At 33.3% G+C, this 25397-nt stretch overlaps 1 protein-coding gene across 3 annotated transcripts in view; it reads right to left on the reverse strand.

The window, feature by feature from the left end:
• The window catches only part of MAP4K5 (mitogen-activated protein kinase kinase kinase kinase 5), a 109314-nt gene that overhangs the window by 55499 nt on the left and 28418 nt on the right, over positions 1 to 25397 (reverse strand). For all 3 annotated transcript variants that reach the window (XM_038544670.1, XM_038544671.1, XM_038544669.1), the window contains exons 4-6: positions 7653 to 7743; positions 7171 to 7235; positions 3349 to 3404 (exon numbers count right to left, since the gene is read on the reverse strand). In XM_038544670.1, the coding sequence (XP_038400598.1) occupies positions 3349 to 3404; positions 7171 to 7235; positions 7653 to 7743 (212 nt within the window). The remainder of the gene's footprint in view (positions 1 to 3348; positions 3405 to 7170; positions 7236 to 7652; positions 7744 to 25397) is intronic.

The raw sequence follows: 25397 nt of genomic DNA on the forward strand, positions 1-25397 counted from the left end.
TTGGATTACCTTTTCTAACCTCTTAGTTTCAAGTTCTGAATCTGTGGCTATGAAGGCTATTATATTAGTCTGTAGTTTTGTTCTCTTGCAATATTATTTGATTTTGGTTTTGGAGAAATGCTAATCCATAAAATTATTTGGGAAGTATTCACTCTTTACTCTTCAATTTTCTAGAAGAGTATATGTAGAATTGGCATTATTTCTTCCTTAAATGTTTGGCACAATTTATCTATCCACATCATCTGATTTGGAGTTTTCTTTGTGGGAATATATACAGAACTATTCAGATGATTTCTGATCGAGTGATCTTTGGTAGTTTGTGTCTCTCAAAGAAATTGTTCATTTATTCAAAGTTATAGCTGGCAGAAAGCTACTTATAATATTCCTTGGGTACTGAATATCCTGGTTTCTTTCAATATTTGTAGATTCTGTGGTAAAATCTTTATATTCATTCCACATATTGGTTATTTTTTATTTTCTCTTAGAGGATTATCAATTTTATTGATCTCTAAAGGATCAGATTTTGGTTTTATTGATTTTCTCATATTTTTCTGCTTTCTATTTCACTGATTTTCACTATTTCATTTTTTTCATTTTTGTTTCTTAAGGTAGAACTCGAAGATAATGATTTCAGACCTTTATTTCTTTCTAAAGAAGTGTTCAGTGCTATAAACTTCCTTCTAAGTATTGCTTAAGGAACACCTCAAATTTTCATGCATTATGTTTTCATTTCATTTGGTTCAAAATATTTTTTAGTTTCTCTTCTGATTTCTTCTTTGACTCATGGGTTACTTAACGGTGCTTTATTTAGTTTCCACATATTTGGAGATATTCCAGAAATATTTCTGTTGATTTTTAATTTAATGCAATGTTGTCAGAGAATATGCTTTGTATGACTTAAATCCCTTAAAATGTATTTAAACATATTTGATAGCCCAAAATAAGGTCTATCTTGGTAAGTGCTCTATGGGCACTTGAAAAGCATATGTATCACACTGTTGTTAGACTAAAATGTCAGTTAGGTCAAGCTGATTGGTTGTATTGTTCAAGTCTTCTACAGGTTGCATCGTTCAAGTCTTCTACATCCTTACTGATTTTCTGCCTACTTGCTCCACAAAATTATTGTGAGAGGGGTATATCTGACTATAACTGTGTGTCTATCTTCCTGTAGTTCTATCAGTTTTTGTTCATTCATTTTGAAGCTGTATACGTAAACACTTAGGGCTGTTACGTCTTTTGATGAAGTGGCCTGAAAGAAGTAGTCTTAGTTCTGAAGTCTACTTTGTCTGATATTAACATGGCCATTTAGCTTTTTTTTCAATAGTTAGTGTATCTTTTTCTTTTACTTTTGATCTATTTGTATTTTCATAAAAGTACATTTCTTACAGGCTGCATCTAGCTGGGTCTTCAATTTTTCCATTCAATCTCTGCACTTTTTATTTAAAAAGATTTTTTACATAACAAAATAATACATATAAAGATGTACAGCATGATGATTTGATGTGATTACTGAACAAGCTGGTTAACATATCATCAATTCATAGTTACTGGGGTTTTTTTGTAACAAGAGCACCTGAAATTTACTCTTAACATATTTCCAGTATTCAGTACAATGTTACAGTTGTCATGCTATACATTAGTCATCAATATATATGGCTGCTACTTTATAGCCTTACATCTCTCCATTTCTTCCCTCTGGCCCCCAACCTCCTAATAATCATCATTCATTTCACTCTCTGCATCTCTAAGTTTGACTATTTTAGGTTCTACATATAAGTGACTTATTTATGAAGTATTTGTCTTTATGTGGCTGGATTATTTCATTTAGCATAATATCTTACAGGTTCAATTATGTTGCCACAAATGACAAGATTTCATTCTTTTTCACGATTGAATATTCTGTTGTATATATACACTATACATTCTCTATTCATTCATCTGTCAATAGACACCAAAGGTGGAAATTTGTCAGCATAACATAATTTTAAAATACTGAAATTAATCTTGAAGGGCATCCTTACCAAAGTTCATTTTATTCTTGGGGAATTAGAACCATAAAATAGATTGTGGTCATATACCAGGGTCAAAATGCAAACTCAAGCTTTTGTTTTGTTTTTTACTTCTATTTAGTACTTTATCCATCACTTAAAAAAGCAATGACCTTTGGAAATTAAAATTTTTAAAAACCTGTCAACAATTCTCTGCAATGAGTGTGTTTTATAGTTTATGTGAACACAAAGTAGATTTCTACTTTATGAGATTACAGAAATATAAATATATGTGAGTGTATATATATATATACACATAAACGTATATATGTGTGTATATGTGAGTGTGCATACATATACACATATACATATACACACATATATACTGAACAAATTTACTTTCACATATTTAACATTCAGACTTGACACAGTATGTCTTCTAAGCATGAGGAAACCAGCTCTTAGAAATGACTAGAGTTTTCTCTTAAATCAAGTGAATCCCCTAGTTTCTAAAATATGGAAAAATACATATAGAACATCAATTTCACTACCCAATCTAGGAAATGCAGGGATAGAAGTATCAATTAACAATTTTCAGTTGTAAATTACCAAAATAAAAAACATAATCACTACTAAATTCCTAATTTAAATGTTTTAAAGGATATGAACAAAATCACTACTTGCTAATTTTCTTAATGAGTTTTTCAAGGTACTAAAAAAATAAATAAATTGGGAGAAATGCTGCATACTCTCTATCTTTATCAAAGAGTCACAATTTAGTTTAACATACTAAAAGCTCTCACAGACTCTGAAATAAAGAAGTAAAGAAACTTCAGTTTAATGCAATGTTGACCAAACTTATAAAATGGGGTTCTGCTATCAATGATACTTAATAATCACACAGAACTAGAAGTTCCAGATAACATTCTGGGTTATGATTTGCTAATTTATTCTCATTTTGGGAGAAACAGTAAGACTTCATGTCTTATGCAAAAGAATTCCTTCTATTGTCATAAAACCTAAAGGAAAAGCTCATACAACTTGTTATGTTTGAGAGTTTTGGTGATTCATTCACAAAAACCAATTCACACCTGTGGCTTTCCTTAGCTTTGCAGCAACTGAGGGCTGAGCCTGACAAAATGGAACACCAGACATCACCACTATTTATACCAGCATCAGCTTAAATGAATTCTTGTGACTCATTCATGAAAGAAAGAACTCCAGGCTTATAGAATTACAATATGAGAGGTTAATAAAAAATCATTTGGTTTACTCTTTTTCCTTAGGGCAGATCATCATTTTATAGTTTTCAATTGTGAAACTAGAACTGCCTTTCTATCCATATAAACAAATGTATTACCTGTAAAGTTTCTCTGCATACATAGGCTATTTGCAATTCTGATAATGGCCCAGTAACTAGGAAAAAAGAGAGACCACATTATTATACATTTCAATATAACATATTAAAAACAGTCTACCTTAAAAATGACAAGCTATTATAAAACTTCTATACATATCACACTAGGTGACCTCACCATGAGCACACATTGTCCTTATAAACAGGAAACAAAAAAAAGGTAAAGTTGAGAACATCAAAATATATTTTAAAAATGGAAGACTTATTCTGTAACAACTTTGGTCAGTGGAAATATAAACATTCATTATGTGCAAAGCATAGTACTAGACATCATAGGACATTCTATAGAAAAGACTAGACATGATCTTAATTCTGAACAATTTTTCTAAAACAGATACAAGAAAGGAGATAAACTACATAATTAATTACAAGTTGCGTAGAGAACCATAAGAGACCAAATGCTGAAATATACTGAAAGACAACATATACTTTATTAAAGGTCAAGTTATTATTTCTTTAGTGTAATTCTTTACTATATTTTTCAAAACAGCAAAGCTTGATCCAACCCTTTATCTAAGAATTTAAAAAGTAACCAGGTAACTACCTTTAAAAAAAAAAAAAAAAGATTTTACTTATTTTTATGTTAGGGAGAGGGAGGACATGAACAGAGGAGAGGGAAAGAGAGAGAGAGGGAGAATCTCCAGCAGACTCCATGCTGAGCACAGAGCCCAGGGTAGGGCTTGATCCTAGGACCGAGATCATGACCTGAACTGAAACCAAGAGGTGGTCACTCAACAAAATGAGCCACCCAGGCATCCCCCTCTTCTTCTTTTTTTTTTTTTTTTTTTTAAAGATTTGAGAGTGAGAGGGGTTGAGAGAGAGAAAGTGTATGTGCAGGCACCCTTGAGAGGAGGGGGCAGAAGGAAAGGAGAGAGAATGTCAAGCAGACTCCCTGAGTGTGGAGCCCTGCTGGGTGGGAGAGGGGCAGCTTTGATCCCATAATCCATGAGATCATGACCTGAGCAGAAATGAAGAGTCAGATGCTTAACTGACTGAGAAACCAAGGTGCTCCTAGGTCACTTCTGACAACGCGATCTCTAGTATGAAATATAAAATCCTTCTGTAAGTACATAACCAGACACCTAAAAAATATGCTTTCAAAGGGTGCCTAGGTGGCTCAGTCGGTTAAGTATGGGACTCTTGATTTTGGCTTAGGTCATGATCTCACGGTCTGAGATCAAACTCCCCATTGGGCTCTGTGGGTCCTTTCTCCCTCTGCCTTTCCCCCACATCTTTAAAAAAAGTGCTTTCTAATACCATGAGAATATTTGAAATCTGAGGTGGTGTTTGCCATATCAAGTACTTACATATAATCTTCCCTTAAGAGAACTATTTTACTGCATATTTTAGTCACTGGCTGTCTATATCTATACAGGAACATAAAATTTTGATTTTTAGTAACTTGATGGAATATTAATAAAAGAAGGGAAGCCACATTAACAGTTAATTTTAAGTGTAGATATTCTTGATTACTATGCTATCTAGTATATAATATACAAGGATGGATACTTCTTAGATTCAGTTTAATTCAACAAATATCAGGTTTAATAATGGAAAGTAGAAATTTTATAAAGAAATAAGATTAATGTCTTAAAACAATTCTCAAGTTGTTTTAATTAATTTAACTTAGTTTTAAAAATGCCAGATATATAGCTTGCTTTATTTATTTATTTATTTATTATTTATTTTCTTGAGTTTTCAGTCTGTAAAAGTGTAAATAAAAATAATTGTATAAAAACTTTTCATAAAAATGATAATTCTTCATAAAATCATAGAAAAGAATTTTAAATTGATTGGAATAGAGCCATTGTCTACCAATAATTCTTTAAAATCAACAACAGGATAAAATAAAAGAAAACATTAATTCTAGTATGATAGAATACATAAGAAAATGACTAGTGTATATGAAAATAAAACTCACGTTTCTTTGAAAAAATGGGGTTAATTTTTTTTCCCAAAGATTTTATTTATTTATTTATTTGACAGAGAATGAGAGAGAGAGCAAGCACAAGCAGGTGGAGCAGCAGGCAGAGGGGAAGGGAGATGCAGGCTCCCTGCCAAGCAGAGACCTTGAAGTGGGCTCGATTCTAACCTTGGCATCATGACCTGAGCTGAAGGCAGACACTTACCTGACTGAGCCACCCATGTGCCTTTAGGATTCATTCTTGTTTTAAAAACTCTTTATAATATTTTATATATTTGTAATATTTATGTATTAAATATTATTTTAAATAAAAAGAGGCAGTGTCAGAGTTTAGACATCCATCACAACTATTTTTTTGTCATGGATGTTATGTGACAAAATTAGATAATTATTATATTTCTTAATTTATAATTAAATAATACAGCAATACATTTTTATTATAATTCAAAATTTTACCTAAGTGCCCCACTCACGTTCTCCTCCCCTAGAAGTAATGGTTTAATTTGATACTTATCTTTTCATTTTGCTGTGCATTAACATTCATATATAATGTGAACATAAAAAATGATATTTTTAAAAGTCTAAGTGTGATTGATTATGTTATACATATTTTTTCACAATCTACTTTTTCCATTTAAAAAGAGGCCTTGGGGCAGCCCAAGTGGCTCAGCGGTGTAGCACCGCCTGCAGCCCAGGGCATGATCTTGGAGACCCGGGATCGAGTCCCACGTCAGGCTCCCTGCATGGAGCCTGCTTCTCCCTCTGCCTGTGTCTCTGACTCTCTCTCTCTCTGTGTATTCTCATGAATAAATAAATAAAATCTTAAAAAAAAAAATAAAAAAATAAAAAGAGGCCTTGGAGAGATATATCCAGGTCAATACAAATGGAGCTACTTCATTTTTAAATGCTGCACAATATTCCATATTATAGGTACCATGTAGTTTAATTAACCATTGCTCTATTGATCAATATTTTTAAGATCTGGCCTCTACAAGCTACAAATATTATTTAAACTTGAATACCACTTATTTTTACATCTTCTATGGTTGTATGTGTAAACTGCATGAATGAAATTTGAGAAGGCTGTCAATATAAAGACTTCAGCACATAAATGTTTGAAAATATTTCACATAATTCTTATACTATGCAGAGTTGCAATGGGAGTTTATTCCATATTCAGTTAAATAAATAAAAGAAAAATTGTTTTATAAGGATCTCTGATTAGTCTCATAAACTATAAAATTGGGAAACTGTCAAAAGCAAAAAAAAAATTGGAAGCTTAATTTTTAGTAGAGCCAATATGAAGACTTCCTAAATAGTAAAATCTAATTCAACTCAGAAAATGGCATAAACTAGCAGAATTTTCAATAAAAAATACTTCAAATTTTTAAAAATATATACATTTTGATTATAAAAATATAGCAATAACTAAACTGCTTCCTTAGTTAAGTGATTTTTAAGATAGATATACAATTTCTTTTACATAAGAGTTATTAGCCTTTGTATTTCAATTCTTATTTACAAGGAAGTTAAGGAAGTTTCAATTGTAGATAAAATACTTTCTTAGAGGCTCATAAGATATCCTAGAGACTACGTCTAAACAGCAAATTTGGGTTGTACAAGAACTCTTAGATTTCTCAGTTCAGGCTTCAGCAAATTTAAGTGGATAACCAACAAAAAGAAAGTTTAAATTTCTTTTATGCAATAATACTACAGCAACAGAATGGAAGAATATAAAACAGTGTATCTACATACCAATATTCCTGGTTAACTAGAAATCATAAAAACAACAATCATTAAAGTCAAAGTCAGTTTTAAAATATAAGTCAAATTAACAGTACCATGGTAAATATCTTGAAGTGATCCACCACCACAGTATTCCATACAAATCCATAGTTTTTCTCGACTAATATGAAAGAAAAAGAAAATTTTATTAGCTAGTAATTCTTAATCACTGAAATACTCTGAAGGCTTTTCCTTGTCAGTACACCAAGAATTAGAATGGATTACAGGGTATAACAGGAAATTGTACTGACAAGCTCTCTTCCAAATACAGAAAAGCAAAGCAACCACTCATCTTAAATGGTTTAGATTATAATCAGTTTTATAAGCTAAAACATTTATTTGTAATATTTATCACCAGATAAGACATAATTGCATAAACAGAGGTGTCATTAATATATCAGGGGAGACAATAAGAAAACCTGAGAAAACTTCAGGCAATATAACTTTAAAAATTTATATATAATAGCATTTACGTGAAAAGGAGGGAGAGGGATAGTAAAAAAATATAAAATACAAGGAGAGCAGATTTTTTTTTTACCTGAGATAGCTCCCAAAGTAGGCAACGATGTTACAATGTTTACATTCTTTAACCATAAATATTTCTTGTTGAATCAAAGAAAAATCATCTCCTGAGAAACAAAATGATAAAACTTAGTCACCAAGTTACTTTTTGCATCTTATATATGGGGAAAAAGAGAGGAAAACTTTACAAGAAATGTTAGAGATGAGGAATTAGACAGTCTTAATACTTTGGTGGGAATATAAACTTTCTAAAACGCAGAAGCCTTAAAAATATATAAAATCTTTGAACTCATAATTTCACTTCAAAAAATTTTTTTCAAAAAAAAAAATTTTTTTTCTGAAGGAGATCTGCACAGAGAGGAATGTTTTCTACAGTGTTAACAATGAAGAATGATTAAATAACTTATGGTACAGTTGTAAATAATACATGTTAAAATGTTTTGATATGAAAATATGCTCATTATATATATTAAGTGGAAAAGGGATGTTTAATATGTAAGTACATATGTATACAGAAAAAAAGTAAAAAAACATACAATGTTTATGTCTGGGTGGTAAAACTGAAAGTAGTTTTGCTTCTTTTTATTTGTATTTTCCAATTTGTTCATTACAAACCTGTTTGAGTTATTTAACCAAGAAAAGTTATATTAAAATGAAATACTGATTAGTTACGGGAATTTCAGTTTATTATAGGAATACCACCTAAAATGGTATTGTTGCCATTGAACTTCATTCTGTACAGTAGTCTTTGGTGGGAAGGGGGGCTTTTTCAGTTTTTATTTTAATTTCAGTTAGTTAACATACGTTAACTATCTATATTAATATGTTTTAGGAATACAATAGTGATTTAACAATTCTATTCATTATTCAGTGCTCATTGTAAGTGTACTCAATCCCCCTTCACCTATTTCACACCTCCCCCCTGCCACTCATCTCCCCTCTGGTAGCCACCAGTTTATGGTTTTCGGTTTGTTTCTTTGTTCATTTGCTTAGTTTCTTAAATTCCGCATATGAGTAAATTCATATGGTATCTTTCTCTGACTTATTTTGGTTATTTCTTAATTGTCTGCCAGTAGAATGGGCTCAATGGAGATAATCCGGCAAGTTGCAGTATAAAGCCTGCCCACCTAGGTCTAGAGGTTTACTTTGTCCACTCCTGGACACCAGAATGCGGTTTCTCCTTATATCTCTTGTCTTCACCTGAGCCTTTTCCATTTTGGCATCAAAGGTGATTTACACATGTTAATCTCTAACAGGTGGGCTAGATAGATTCTAGCCTATCCTTCACTGTACCAGAAAGCCCTGAATTACAAAGGAAGAGTATAGAATTCCCTAACTTTGTTTATATGCTACTCTTTTGATTTCAGCCTACTCACTTATAAATGTATACAAAAGTCATATCTGAGCTGTGCTGAAAAATGCTCCAAATAAGTCTGGGATTTAGAACAGATTTTCTCACAGGAGTAACTTCACAAATGATGTCTAACTTCTTAATGGTGTCTAAATTCTTAAACTGACCTTTAAAAACCAGTAATATGGCTGAATTAATACTAATAACAAACCACTACTTCCTGGGGAAATTTAGCTGAGTTCCACTCCACAACTGTGGTTCCACCAGAGGCTACGTGAGATTTCTGCCAGAAAAGGTGGGGTCTTGTTGAGACTGAGCAACAGTTTTCTACAGCTGTAGCTGGAAGCTAGAGTTCACAAGAATAGGTCATTAATAACTCATACATTTGGGGCTGTGCCTTCTTTGATAAACTTAACTTAGTGAATAAACTCCAATTTTGAATATATTCTTCATATATCTGTTTCACCAATGTCTTAAGCTTTAATCTGAAGTGAGGTGAATCTTCTTTGAATTGAAACTATACCATGGAACAGACTTCTTTAAAGATACTATTTTTGTAATCCTGAAAAGCGGATAAGCTAAATATGGTTATTTACCACAAATGTAATTATTCTTTGATGGCTTATATTAGCTTCTTGAAAATGATCTAAATTGGGGTTCACTTTATTCTTCTGATTAGGTGATGACAGTCTACCATTTCCTTTTGAGATACAGCATAAAATCCATGCCTCAGGGCTATAGGTTCCAGCTCTGCTGTTCATGTATAAATGGGTTTTGAGGAGTTTATTTTCTCAAAAAAAAAAGTTTCATTCTTCATACTTATGCAATGTAAGGATGAGACTAGCTGAGAAATATAGAACCCCATATCTGCAGTATTGACTAAGTACCTGTTATTTCCAACTGGATGTCTTGCTAGCACCTTAAATTTAATATGCTCCAAGGTACCAATATCTTAAGAACCAATTTTCTCTGTGGACTTTCTATTTGTGTTAATGACAGTTTTTTCCCTAAAGGACTAACCTCTGGCAGCCTCTTCATAGCCATCCTAAGAGATCTGACCTCTAGCAGCAAGAGCTAGTTTGTGTCATGTCATATTTTACTTGCTGAAGGCACTGAGGTAGACAACAGACCTAAAAAAATGGGATGAGCTAATCACGTCTGGTGTCTTGAAAATTTGAACAATGGAGACTGAGTAAGTTGTTAGTAACCAGGAGAATCACATTAAAAGTGGAATATCCATCATTCTATGAATAATTGTGGCTAAGGTTACTAGAGATGTACTGAAAAACCTGGCTGGTGAATATATCCTTATATAAGAAGGAAAAGATCCACCAGGGACTGAATGTGTACCAAAGCATAGGCAGAGATAGCTAGGAAATCACCGAGACCAGAAGCTTATTACCTTAGGCTCTTTTAAGAGAGAGAGAGAGAGAGAGAGAGAGTGTGTGTGTGTGTGTGTCTGTCTGTCTGTCCTAGGGAACTCAGGCTGATTTACTCCTAGGGAAAAAGAATGACAGTCTTTAGACAGAAAAGTGATAGATTCATAATTCATAGGGAGCAAGAAGGATGGTAGTTCTGTGTCTGAGATGGCTGACATTGGAACCAGTCCTATTTCTTAGGAAGATGTTGTTGCTTATTTTATAAATAACATGAAAACAAACTCTGTAGGACAGCTAAAAGGTACTTTTTTATTAGTATCATCCAACTACTATGTAAAGGCCTATATATTACACTTGTAGTTTTATCCCATTAAAATTCTAAATTGGATATCTTAAAGCACTGTCTCCCATTCTTAACTAATCATAAAATCACCTATTAACTAGAGATTCCTAGGCTTACTCTGTGCTTTCTGAATCAGAATCTTCAAGGGATTCCTAAATCAGGCAAGTTTCAGAAATACAGTTTAAAATAATTGTTCGGGGGCAGCCCGGGTGGCCCAGCGGTTTAGCGCCACCTTTGGCCTAGGGTGTGATCCTGGAGACCTGGGATCGAGTCCCATGTCGGGCTCCCTGCGTGGAGCCTGCTTCTCCCTCTGCCTGTGTCTGTGTCTCTCTCTCTGGGTCTCTCATGAATAAATAAATAAAATCTTAAAAAAAAGTAAAATAAAATAATTGTTTGGATAAGTATTTTGAGTTATAGTACCTGATTTATAAACAGTTTGTAACAACAGCTATTTATATCGACAGAACAATTCCATTCCAAGATTATGCATTTTCATTCTTTGCTTTGGAGAACAACAAACCTGTCAATGCAGGTTTAACATTTGGCTACTGATAAACATAATTATTTGATTTTTTAAAATATATATTTCTTTTACACTCCTTCCCTTCATCCATTGGGATGGTAGACAGAAAAGAGGGCAATGAACATGCATATAAATAATTTCTGTCTTACCTTCTGACAGTTAATTCCATATCAGGCGATCTTTTTCACAAATACATATATTTTCCTTAATCTTCTTATCATCATTGCTTATCATCTTGCTGTCATCTAATTCCTGGTCATTTACTATAGGAAAATCTCACTGTCTATGCTCTTTGTTTTATGCTTGAAGCAAAAAACAACCCTAAACATGATTAGAAAATTTAGAAACTACTATTGTAACATCTACTCAAGAAAAGGAAAGCCAAAGTCCTGAAGTTACATTGGACCAACAAACACAGAACATACCTGCTACTACTAAGTCCTTGGCAAGTGCCTAGATAGCCTCTTCAAAATGTCCTTAAGATCTGATCTTCTAATATCTTGTGGAGAGTTTTTACATATATGTTTATGAGAGCCACTGGTCTGTAGTTCTTTTTTGTACTGTCTTTGGTTTTGGTATGAAAGTTATAATACTAGCACTATAAAGTGAGGCAAGCACTGATGCTGTCAAGCACTGGGAACCTATGAGTGAAAAAACAAACAAACAAAACCAGACAAAACACTAGCTCTCTGGGTGGGTGTCAAAAAGTAAAACAAGTGAATATATATGTCAAATACTGTAAGTGCTGGAGGAAAAGTTAACCAGGGCTTGGGAACAGAGAATGATGGAATTAAGTGCTGTTTTACACAGACTAAAGGGTCAGAAAGGCCTTTATGATAAGATGATGTTTGAGGAAACAGATGAATGTAGTGAGGGAGTAGGTCAACTGGATCCCTAAGAGAATAGCATTCTAGGCATAAAGAACAGCAAATATAAAAGCTTAAAGGAGTGTGTCTGGCACATTGGAAAACAGAGAGAAGCCCAGTGTTTCTAAAGTGAACCAGAAGAATGGTAGAAGATGAGATGAGCCAGGAATTAGAAGGCCAGATCAGAAATGGCCTTTTCTGGGATTCCTGGGTGGCTTAGTTAGTTAAGCATCTGTTAATTCTAGTTGAGGTCTTGATCTCAGGGTCATGAGTTCAAGTCCACATGGGGCATGGAGTCTACTTAAAATATAAAGGGGGGAGTGCCTGGATGGCTCAGTCAGTTAAGCATCTGACTCTTGACTTCAACTCAGGTCATGATCTCAGGGTCGTGAGATCAAGCCCTGAGTCGGGCTTCCTGCTCAGGTAGGAGTCTGCTTGAGATTCTCTCTCTCCCTGCCCCTCTACCCCTCCTAGAGTGCACATGTGTGCTCTCTCTCAAATAAATAAAATCTAAAAACAAACAAACAAAAAAACCGGGATGCCTGGGTGGCTCAGTGGTTGAGCATCTGCCTTTAGCTCAGGTCATGATTCCAGGGTCCTGGGATCGAGTCCTGCATCAGACTCCCTGCAGGGAGACTGCTCCCTCTGCTTATGTCTCTGCCTCTCTGTGTGTCTTTCATGAATAAATAAAATTAAAAAAAAAAAAAAAGAAATGGCTTTTCAGCCATCATCATAAGGACCTTGGATTTTAATCCAAGCAAGATAGCAAGCCTTTGAGATTTCTGAGTAATATAGTATAGTATCTTAGTTTCAGAAGTATTGCTCTGGTTTCTGTGTTGAGAACAGCTTCAACACAGTGCATGGGGGTGAGTGGGGAGGGAAAAAGTTGGGGGAGTGATATCTTAAGGTCTAAAGCAGAGTGATCATTGATACAACTCAAGCTAGAGTTGGAGTGGCTTAGATCAGGATGTCAGCAAAGAAAGCGGGAAAATTAAGAGTCTGGATATATTCTGAAGGTGGAGCTTTTGGAAGGTCGGAATGTTTGTGTTTTTTCAAAAGTTCCACAAATGGGGGGCAGCCTGGGTGGCTCAGTGGTTTAGTACCTGCTTTCGGCCCAGGGGGTGATCCTGGAGTCCTGGGATTGAGTCCCACATCAGACTCCCTGCATGGAACCTGCTTCTCCCTCTGCCTGTGTCTCTGCCTCTATGTCTCTCATGAATAAATAAATAAAATCTTAAAAAAAAAGTTCCACAAATGATTTTTATATACCCTCCTTCCCTCAACTGAACCACTCTGTAATTCCTAGTAACCTGCCTGAATTTATGTAGTTATTAAGTGGCAGATCTGACTCCAGAGCTCCAAACTTATTCTCTCTCTCAAACCCCTAAAATTCTGTTCTTTTCATGTGACAATGTTTGAGGAGAGGGCTATAATCTTGACTAATACCAGCAAAATATTCCTTAATATATACCAAATGAAATTTCAGAAAGTTTAGCATATTTTAATATTTCCACAAAAAGTGAAAACAAATTTTCCAATTGTTATCTCACCAAATATCAACTGGTTTATGCTTCTTCTATCTACTAAAAGTATTTCTAGTATAAGTATTGTTCGTATTCCCTACTTTAATCCTCCATTAACAAATTCATAGAAAACTATCAGACACATGTCTAGTTCTATATGGGCATCAATAATGGAAATTACTTTTTTAAAACTAAATAAAACTTATTTTATTTCTTATTGTATAACCTTAATATTTTTATAACAATCAGCCAATGTGAAAAAAATATAAAGAACAAAATAGAGATCACCCATAAATCCAGTATCCAGAGACACTCCCCATTCACATTTTGAAGTTTTCTTCCAGTCCTATAAAGTATAAGGTTTCTCCCACCATATATACAAACTGGACTCCTAATGTACAATTTCACAACCCAGTCTGTAAATTGTATGTGTCATTAAGAATCATTTAAAAGGTATCCAAATTAGGAAGGAGGAAGTAAAATTATGTTTGCAGATAATATGATCTTATGTGTAGAAAGCTAAAGAGTCCACAAAAAAACTTTTAGAATAAACAAATTCAGCAAAGTTGTAAAATACAAAATCAACACAAAAAATTAGTTGTGCTTCTATATACTAATAATGAATAATCAGAAAAGGAGATTAAGAAAACAATTCCACTTACAGTTGCATCAAAAAGAATAATACACTTAGGAATGAGCATAACAAGGGAGGTATAAGTACACTGAAAACTACAAACCAATGCTAAAAGATAGTAAGATGACACAAACAGAAAGATATCTCATGCTCAGGAATAAGATAATTTACTACTGTTAAGATATCAATAAAATACCCAAAGCAATCTACAGATTCATCACAATTTGTATCAAAATCCCAATAACATCTTCTTGGGAGAAACAGAAAAAAACATCCTAAAATTCATTTGGAACCTCAAAGAACCCCAAATAATTTTGAAAAAGAACAGAATTAGAAGAATCACACTTCCAGATTTCAAAACACAATACAAAGTCACAGTAATAAAAATAGCATGCTACTTCTATAATGACATTCAGATCAACAGTACAGAGAGCCCAAAAATAAACCCCTACAATTATGATCAAATGATCTTTGACAAGGGTGCCAAGACCATTCAACAAGGAAAAGAGTCATTTTAACAAACAATGTTGGGAAAATTGAGTATCTTCATACAAAAGAATGGAGATAGACCCTTACTCTATGTAGGTACAAAGATGAACTCAAAATAAACTAAAGATCTAAATGTAAGACTCATAAAACTCTTAGAGAAAAACTTTATAACATTGGATTGAAAATGATTTCTTATATACAGAGCCAAAACACAAGCCAACAAAGGCAAAAACAGATAAATGGGATTATGTCAAACTTAAAAATTTTTTTCATCAAAGAGCACGATCAACAGAGTGAAAAGACAACCTGTGGAATGGGAGAAAGTATGTGCAAACTATATATCTGATAAGTGGTTAATATCCAAAACATATAAAAAATTCCTACAATTCAACAACAACAAAAAATTAAAACCAATTAAAACATGAGCAAAAGGGGGATCCCTGGGTGGCGCAGCGGTTTGGCGCCTGCCTTTGGCCCAGGGCGCGATCCTGGAGACCTGGGATCGAATCCCACGTCGGGCTCCCGGTGCATGGGGCCTGCTTCTCCCTCTGCCTGTGTCTCTGCCCCTCTCTCTCTCTCTCTCTGTGTGACTAAATAAAAATAAATAAAGTTTCTTTAAAAAAAAGAAAAAAACATGAGCAAAAGACTTGAAAAGGTATTTCCCCAAAGGATATGCAAATGGTCAACAAGCTTATGAAAAGATGTTCAACATCACTAACCGTCTGAGAAATGCAAATCAAAACCACAACATATTGCTATCACCTCATACTCATTAGGAAAGCTATTATCAAAAAAAAAAAAAAAACAACAGAATAAAAAGTGTTAGTAGGGACATGGAGAAATTGAAACTCTTCTGCACTGTTGGTGGTACTACAGAATGGTACATCATTGTGGATACAGTATGGCAGTTCCTCAAAAAATTAAAAATTTACTACCGTATCATCTACTAATCCTACATCTAGGTATATATCCAAAAAAATTGAAAGCAAGTATCAGAGATATTTGCATGCCCACGTTCATAGCAGCACTATTCATGATAGTGGAGAGATGGAAGCAACCCAAATGTCCATCAACAGATGTAAAGAGAGAAATCAATGTAGTTTATACATACAGTGAAATACCGCACATCCATTAAAAAGGGAAGGAAATCCTGTTACACACTAATTACAATATGGATGAACCTTGAGGATATTATGCTGAGTGAAAAAAGTCACTCACAAAAGGACAAATTATAGGAAGTATCTAAAGCAATCAAATTTATAAATATAGAAAGTAGGTGGTGGTTAACCAGGGACTGAGGGAAAGGAAGCAAGGGAATTATTTAACAGATATGGACTTTCAGTTCTACAAGATGGAAAAGTTCCAGAGATGTATTTCACGACACTGTAAATATACTTAACAAAACTAAACTATAAGCTTAAAAATGGTTAAGATGGTAAAGCTTAATAATACATACTTTATCATAATAAAAATAATTTAAAATTATGTGAATATAGCCTAATTTATTAAACCATTTCACTACTGTTGGATATTGAAGTTTTTAAAATTACTGTTTTCAAATACATGTTTTAAAAATAAAAATCCAGTAACCTAAAAATTTTGGTATCATTTACAGTAAAATTACAATGCAAAAAGTAGCCCTTTAATTAGTATTTGTAACACTTAGCAATGAAAAAGCTTTTTTTTACACTAGTAAGTACTAAATACATTTCTGAAGTTTATGAAATGAAATCAATGCTAAAGACAGATATCAAAGAAAACTGATTTTACTATATAGCTAATACATTAACAGTATCATTTCCAGAAAACCAATTAATTCAATGCTAAATATTATCAGATAATTTTCTTCTTGCTTTCTTTGTTAGTAATAAGGAAATATGAGTTTTTTCCACTGAGCAAAATGAACAGAGAATGTAAACAGAACAGTTATTTCTAACAAAATATTTTCTTTGGGATGCCTATCTTAGATTCTGAAGACTCATCTACAGCGAAAATCCCTATCTGTTTTAAATTCACTAACTTAGAACCAGACACTGAAGTTCACCTTTCAAATTATATAGTTACAAAAAGCATCTTCATGTTATCTTGTATTCAAAAAGCAAATTGGGATCTAACTGAAACCGAGTACCCTAGTATGACAAAGTGATTTTTACCTGTAAATTGGCAGAAAATGTCTATTTAGCCTTTATTAGTTTTTTGTATTATTTAAACTCAATAAAAATAATACTACTGATGGGCATTTGTAACCTCAACTTAACTATTCCACCAATTCATACTTGAACTTCCCAAATAGTGAAGAAAGGATACTTATTTTACTTAAGTAATATTAATACTTAATTTCACAGATTATTTTGAAAAATCAAAATTCTTAGATTTTAAAATAGAAGTTAAATACTAAAAAAGAACATACCACTTAATGAGAATAGCTGATATTTGTCCTATTTGGCCAAAGCTCTTACTTTGGGATTTCTTCAAGAACAAGGTAAACTAATGGTCGTTTAAATCTTTATATACATTTGATTTTTTAAAAATTTACTTTCTCCTGCTTATACTTCTAGCAAACAAGATGAAGTATTATAAAACAAAACTGAGGGGTGCCTGGGTGGCTCAATCGGTTAAGTTATCTGCTTTTGGCTGAGGTCATGATCTCCAGGTCCTGGAATCCAGCCCCATGTCCTGTCAGTCCAGCTTCCTGCTTGGTGGGGGGTCTCCTTCTCCCTCTGCCCCTCCCCGCCACCTGCACATGGTGCATGTACTCTCTCTCTCAAATAAATAAATAAAAAAGAATCAATGGAGAAAAGTTTTAAGCATCCATTCAAAGATACAGATTCCTATTCATTTTAAATAGCGTCTCAATTAATGAAGTACATTTAACTTGTTATTTTACCTAAAAATGCTGAATTTTTTTTTTTTAATTTAAGATTTTATTTATTTATGAGAGAGAGAGAGAGGCAGAAACACAGGCAGAGGGAGAAGCAGGCTCCATTCTGAGCCTGACGTGGGACTCGATTCTGGGTCTCCAGGATCAGGCCCTGGGCTGAAGGCGGCGCTAAACCACTGAGCCATCCGGGCTGCCCAAAAATGCTGAATTATTTCATGAACATTTTCAGTTCAGCATTTTAAAAAACAAGCACACAAACAAACAAAAGCTTACTGCATTAATCACCCTGGATAATGATTTTATTTAAATTGTATCCACATAAGCAAGGCTCACAGTTTTATTTTGTTTTTAACTGAGGTATAACTGACATACATTATATTAGTTTCAGATGTATAACATAATGATTTGATATTTGTATATATTGTAAAATGATTACCACAATAAGTCTACTTAATGCTTGTTAGTAATTACAACATTTTTTTTCTTGTGATGAGAACTTTTAAGACTGTACTATCTTACTAACCTTCACATATGCAATACAGTATTATTAACTATAGTCACTGTGCTAAACATTATATCCCTATGACTTATTTTATACCTGGAATTTTGTACTTTTTGAATCCTTTCACCTATTTCACTTACCCCCACCCAACCTCCTCTGACAACCACCAATTTGTTCTCTGTATCTATGAGCTTGGTTTTTGTTTTTATTTAGAGTCCAAACATAAGTGAAATCATGTGGCATTTGTCTTTTTCTGTCTGACTTGTTTCACATAGGATAATATCCTCTAAATCTATCCATGTTGCCACAAATGACAGGACTGCATTCATTTTTTTTTACATCTATACACATCTTTATCCATTTATCCATGGACAGACACTTCATATATATCTTGGCCATTGTAAAAATTGCTGTAATGAGCATGGGGGTGCATAGATCTTTTTGAGTTAGTGTTTTCATTTTCTTCAGACGAATACTCGGAAGTGCAATTGCTGTATTATAGGATAGTTACTATTTTTAACTTTCTGAGGAACCTCCACACTGTCTTCCATAGTACCAATTTAATTTCCACCAACAGTGCACAAGGGTTCCTTCACTAACACTTACTTCTTGCCTTTTTGATAAGAGTCATTCTAACAGGTGTGAGGTAATATCTTATTGTAGGTTTGATTTGCATTTCTCTGATGATGAGAGATGCTGAACATCCTTTCATACATCTGTTGGCTATCTATGTCTTCTTTGGAAAAATGTCTATTCAGAGATTTTGCCCATTTTAAATCAAACAGTTTGGGATTCTTTTTGCTACTGAGTTGTTCACAGTTTTTAACAAACTATCATGTGCATAACTTTAAAATACTACCCTTTAGTTTCACCAGAAAAGAGAGGTAATAATGGGAGAAGAAAATGAGGAGAGGGAAAAAAGGATTCTGGTATCAGCTTTCCCAGGAATCTTGCCTCTGTTCTGGCTGTTGGCTGCCACTTAGCTACAGACTTGTTGAGCAAAATGAGCATCTGTAAAATGAGTTAGAGGGAAGGACTGCAATTCAGACACAGACAGGAAAACATGGTGACATGCATCATCGTATCTGCCTGCTTTCTTAGGGCAGTCCTTATGTCTGACCAAAGAGTGGAAAATGAAACTAAAATTCAAAATGGTATCATTAGTATCGTTTATTTTCAATACTATCACTAGTAAGCCAAACTTCATTTGAATGTCACCATTTGTAAGATAGTATGAATATTAAGTATCTACTATAAAAATAAGATATAGAAATGATTTAATCATTCTTAAAAATAATCATTTGTCTGTGTATACGAGGGCAACAAAAATATGGAGACAAAGGAAGGAATGCTGACATTTTCTTTTTCTACTGTTTTTGGGCTAATTAAAAAGCCAATTCCCTGTGCTAATTTACTTTTAACTCTATGTTTCACTTAGAATTTTTATGAATATTAGAAAGAGTTGCAAAAGCAATCTGTTTCAGTGAAATTTTAAATATTACAAGATTAAATTGTGAGGCAGATCTGTAATAAAATTCAAGACTGTACAATTAGTATAAACCTCAATAATCTATTTTTAACTGGGGTGAAAAGTATTATTAAGTTTACAGCTGACATAACATTTAGTTAAAGAACAAAAGTCTTGTTTATGTTTTACCCGACACAAGGCTTTTTCTAAGTCATACTGGCAAATAATTATCTTTTCAGGTCTAAATATAATTCTAAAGCAGCTCATCTGTTAAATCAATACAAGGAAGCACTTCTGTATTATACTGGCTTTACTGCAATTTTTTTTAAAAGCTACTGAGTACAGTTAAGAATTCATTTCTGAAATACAGCTGTCTCCAGAATTACTTGAAGTATCTGAACTGAATGTTGGGAAAATTCACTAGCCTGACATATTTTTACCTAATCATTCCCTTAAGTCTTTCCAAAAATGTGAAAAACACCATCTACTTTAGCTTTACTGAAAATGCTTTTAAAAAAAAAAGGGCAGCCCAGGTGGCTCAGCGGTTTACGCCGCCTTCAGCCCAGGGTGTGATCCTGAAGACACGGGATCGAGTTCCGCATCAGGCTCCCTGCATGGAGCCTGCTTCTCCCTCTGCCTGTGTCTCTGCCTCTCTCTCTCTCTCTCTCTCTCTCTCTATCTCTCTCTTTCTGTGTCTCTCATGAATAAATAAAATCTTTTTTAAAAAAAGATAAAAATTTTGGTCAACAGAAAAACATTTTTTTTTAAAGTGGCAAAATACAAAAGAAAGAATCCACAAATAAAACAATAAAACCCAATGAATAAAATGAATAAATATTGGAATAAAATGAATGAAATGAATAAAATCCTTGTCATAACTAGATCAACTCAAATTCTAAAGCACAGATGATGAAAATCAATGAAACTATTTATTAAAATGAAAAGTATATGTATAGTATAAGAAAAACTTTTTGTTGTTATTTACTAAATTTACTAAAATTACAATTACTATTAACCATGAATTGGAATCTGAAGATATAATAAATATTTTCTGAACATCAGAGCTTATAGAAGATAAGTAGTATTAGTGCTGCAAACAGGCAGAAGCAGCAAGACCTGCAGAGGAAAAATGCCAAGACAGCCTTACAGTTTTCCCAAACACTATACATGGAGAAAATGTCTAGAGATTTTTGAGGGTGGAAGAATGCATGATACAAATAGTACTTTATCTAGTCAACTGGTCATTCTTATTCAAAGACCAAAAAGCAGACATTTATAATATTCATTTGTACAAAGACTATCTGAGTGTCTACTGTGCTGTATTATATACTGTTTCAGGTGCTAAAATTTAAGTCAAGAGAGAACACTATATATTCATTTATATTTATTATATAAATACATATACATACATAAACATATAAATTTTATTTCAGAGAACTAAAATAACAAGGGCTTGAGTGGTTACTTTAAATTAGGTAGTTAGAAATGGGTCTCTCTGAGGACATGACTTTTAAGCTGAGATGTAAATGACCTGTTCAACAGATATGAAAACCAGTACTTCAGGTAGAGCGATGGGCTGTTTTAATCTTGGGCTGTTTAAATAAAAAGAAAATGAAAGCAGAGTAGAAAAAAGAAAAAGTTACACAATAAGTTCAGAGAAGCAGACAAAGCAAATCATGTAGAAGATTTTATAAGGATTGTTAAAAATGTGAATATTATTCTAAGTGAATTTGAAAGCCTCAAGGGAGGTTTGAAGCAGGAGTCACTATGAGATTTGTATCTTAAAAAGATCAGTCTGGTGGCTTTGTAGCAGCTAGATGGTAGAAGATGGGAGGTGTGGGAGAGGCAACAGGGAGACCAGGAGGGTAGAGAAAGCAATAAAGAGAAGTAGACAGATGCAAGATATATTTTAGAGGTAAAGTTGAAGTAACCTGCTAACAGACTGACTATGGAATACAAATAAGAGAGCAATACCAAGGACAATGCCTAGATTTTTGGCTTGGCTAGCTGCTTATCAAAATGGGGAAAGCTGAGAGAGGAGCAAGTTTGGGGTAAACAATTTGTGGATTCAAATTATACTACTGCTAATACGTACAGGAAAATGTATGTGATATGATCATTCTATTAATAGCTAATATAAAATAAGCCAGTCAGAATGGCAGGGACATGGCCTGAAAAGACCAACAGTGAGCACTGAATCCACTTAAGTATAAAACTAAGCCCAAATAATTAGTATATTATAATTATTAAAAGATATGAAGACTAACATACACTCAATGCCCCAGTATAATAAAAAAATTCTCAGGCAAAAATCTCCAAATAAACTAACCAATGTCTGAAAATTGGGGATGAAGAGGCAGAAAGATACAAATATGTAAAACTCAACATCTTTAAACCTAAAAGTCAATGACTTTCATTTCTTAAGTTAATAAACATACACTTAGTCACGTTAATCAAAGTCTTGTAAGCCATCCCCTGTTAAAAGTAGACTGTGTACCTTTCAAATTTTCAGCAATAAAGATAAGAGAAACCTCAGGCATAATTTTTGAAAAGCTTCATTATTAAAAACAAAAAAACATAACAAAGGATCAAACATCTCACTAAACAATGATACAGTAATAGACTCATCTACTAAAAGGAGAAAGAATCAGATTGGGTTATAAAATAAAACTCAAGTATGATTAGGAGAAACATTTAAAAACCAATGACAAGAAAAGATTAAAGTAAAATGACAAGCCCAAGTATAGCAGCTCTATTTGCTATATGCCACACAAATATAAATAAGAAGGAGGGTTGGCAAAATCAATGTTTGATAAAGTCAAATTAAAGGCAAAAGGGCATGAAAAGCTATCTATGAAATGCCATGTATGAGAAGCTATCTGCCAGAGAGAAAACAAGTCCAAAAAAATCAGTGACTTACATAATTATCAACAGTAACCAACTATAAAGTTTAAGGGGGAATATGCCACTTGTTAACAGCAAAAAATATCATAAAGATGAATTATTTGGCAAGCTATAATACACTTTGTTCGAAGACCTGAATTTCTACTCCTAAAATTACATATCTTCTAAATTAATCTCAACAAACTTTTTTCTCTTCGACAAAAATGATTTTAAAGTTCCCCTGAAAAAATATTATGAAAACAGAAAGGAAATAACTGAAAAATAAAAACAGTGAAGATTATAAAATGCAATGAAAAGTTAGAGTCATCAAAAACAGGATAGCACAGGGGCACATGGGTGGCTCAGTGGCTGAGCATCTGCCTTTGGCTCAGGTCATGATCCTGGGATCCTAGCATCGAGTCCTACATCAGGCTCCAGGAGGGGAGCCTGCTTCTCCCTCTGTCTATGTCTTTGCGCCTCTCTCTCTCTCTGTCTCATGAATAAATAATCTTAAAACAAAACAAAACAGAATGGTACTAAAGAAGAGATAGGAAGGAAAGGCAATCAGTTGAACAGAAAACAAAACCCATGGATACATGGAAATTTAGTTTACGACAATCGAGGCATTTTGAACCTGTGAATAAAAGACACAAGTCTGTGCAAACAACTCTGGGAAACTGTCTAGCTACCTGAAAAAGAATAAACTTAGAGCTCTCCTTCACCCTGTAGAACAAAATTGCTCCTGATGGAGTGAATATATAAATGCTGGAAGAAAATAAAGAAGACTAGAAAAAATTACAGTTAAATAGTTTTAGAATTGTCTATTAGAAAAAGCCTACTGAGGAAAAGCAGAATAGTGAAAGGAAAACCTAAACTCATCTAAGAGGAAAGAAATAACTTTCACACAGAAAAGTATCACTAGAGAAAAAGCCACTTGCAAAAATTTTGAAGAGACACTAGTGAAGAGTCATTATTCTCAAAGTGCAAATAGCATCTAAAAATTGGTAATAAAAGATAACTTGGTAGAACTGGGCAAAATGTACAGGCAAATAACAATGTAAAAATGATCAAATATTAAAATCACATTATCAAGCATTTATTGAACTTCTATATTATTCTTTTTAGGGGGAGAATTTAATCATTTGTCAATCTTACATATGAATGAACTCTGACATAAGGTCAACAAAGCACAAAAAAATTCAAAGCTTTCAAACTGTCTTAATTAATGGTCCAACCACTAACCCTTAATTAATGGTCCAACCACTAACCCTTAAATAATATCATATGATAAGTTTCTCTTTTATGACTTATTAAAAAGTTGGTATAGTAAGATTTTTAAAAATATATTTATTAATTCATCATATGAACTATAGTCAAAAGCCATATATCTTCATCCTAAATAAGTGAAACTATGCTAAAACAAGTCCAGTTCACTCACTGAGGGCAGAGAAGGGATAAACATCTTTGTTTCCTCTGAGAACTCAACCCATTCATTATCTGGACTATAACCATACCTTGAACATAACTTGAATATTTGCTCAAGTGACTCCTCCAAAAGAGGCAAATGCTTGCATAGTTGTGTTATGCTCTCTTCTATTTGTGTTAGTGACATCATTGGAGATCATTCTATACTTACTAGATAGAACTTAATAAGAGAACTCTAAGAGAGTATTATAACAATTTCGAATACCCAGGGGAGAAAAGGATATTGTGTCTTATATGGAAGCTTATTTTTAAAGTGTTACAGCATATGCTACCCTCAGTAATATCTAATGAATCATACACATAATGATGAAATATTATATCTGAAATGCAAAAATATTTTAAATGCTCAAATTAAGAAATTGTTTGGCATAATTAGTCACACAATTATTCTACATGTCTAAGTTTATGAAGCAGCAAATGAATAAATCACCAAATATTCATCTACCTGGTCAAAAATTACTATTCCTTATCCCAATAACATTTTTTTGCAGAAATAGGAAAAACCAATCCTGAAATTTATGTGATATCTCAAGAGACCCTGGATAGCAAAAACAATTCTGAAAAAGAAGATCAGAATTTGATGATTCACATTTTCTGATTTAAAAACTTACTACAAAGCTACGTTACTCAAAGTAGCGTGATACTAGCATAAAAACAGACATCTGGACCAACAGAGTAAAAGAGAGAATCCAGAAGTAAGCCCTGCACATATGGTCAAAGGTTTTTTGATCTTCAACCAAAAAGATTTCCGACAAGGCTGCTAAGACTATTCCATGGAGGAAGGACAATCTTTTCAACAAGCGGTGCTGGGAAAATAGATATCTACAAACAAAAAAACAAAGCTGGACCCTCACTCAACACCATATACAAAAATTAACTCAAGATGATCATAGACTTTTTAAGACCTGAAACTATAAAACTCTCACAGTAAAGCAAAGCCTACTGACACTAGATTTGGCAATGATTTCTTGGGTATGATACCAAAGGCACAGGTAACAAAAGAAAAAATAGGCAAGCTGGACTTCATGAAAATTTAAAAATTTTATGCATCAAAAGACAGTATCAACACAGTAAAAAGCCCATGGAACGGAAAAAATATTTGCAAATCATATATCTGATATGGGATTAATATCCAGATTATACAAAGAACTTCAAAAACTCAACAAGAAACAAACAACCCAAATAAAAACTTGGCAAAGAAATTAAATAAACATTTCTCCATAAACAATATACAAATAAGCACATAAAAAGATGCTCAACATCACTAATCACTACGGAAATGTAAACAAAAGCTACAATGAGATACCCCCCTCATATCCATTAGGATGGTTGCTAAAACAAAACAAAACATAAAAATAACTAGTATTTGTACAAATGTAAAGAAATTGAACACTTGAATACTGCTGGTAGGAATGCAAAATTGTACAGCCAATG

This window comes from Canis lupus, chromosome 8 (genome assembly GCF_011100685.1).
Source record: "Canis lupus familiaris isolate Mischka breed German Shepherd chromosome 8, alternate assembly UU_Cfam_GSD_1.0, whole genome shotgun sequence".
Classification (NCBI taxonomy): domain Eukaryota; kingdom Metazoa; phylum Chordata; class Mammalia; order Carnivora; family Canidae; genus Canis; species Canis lupus.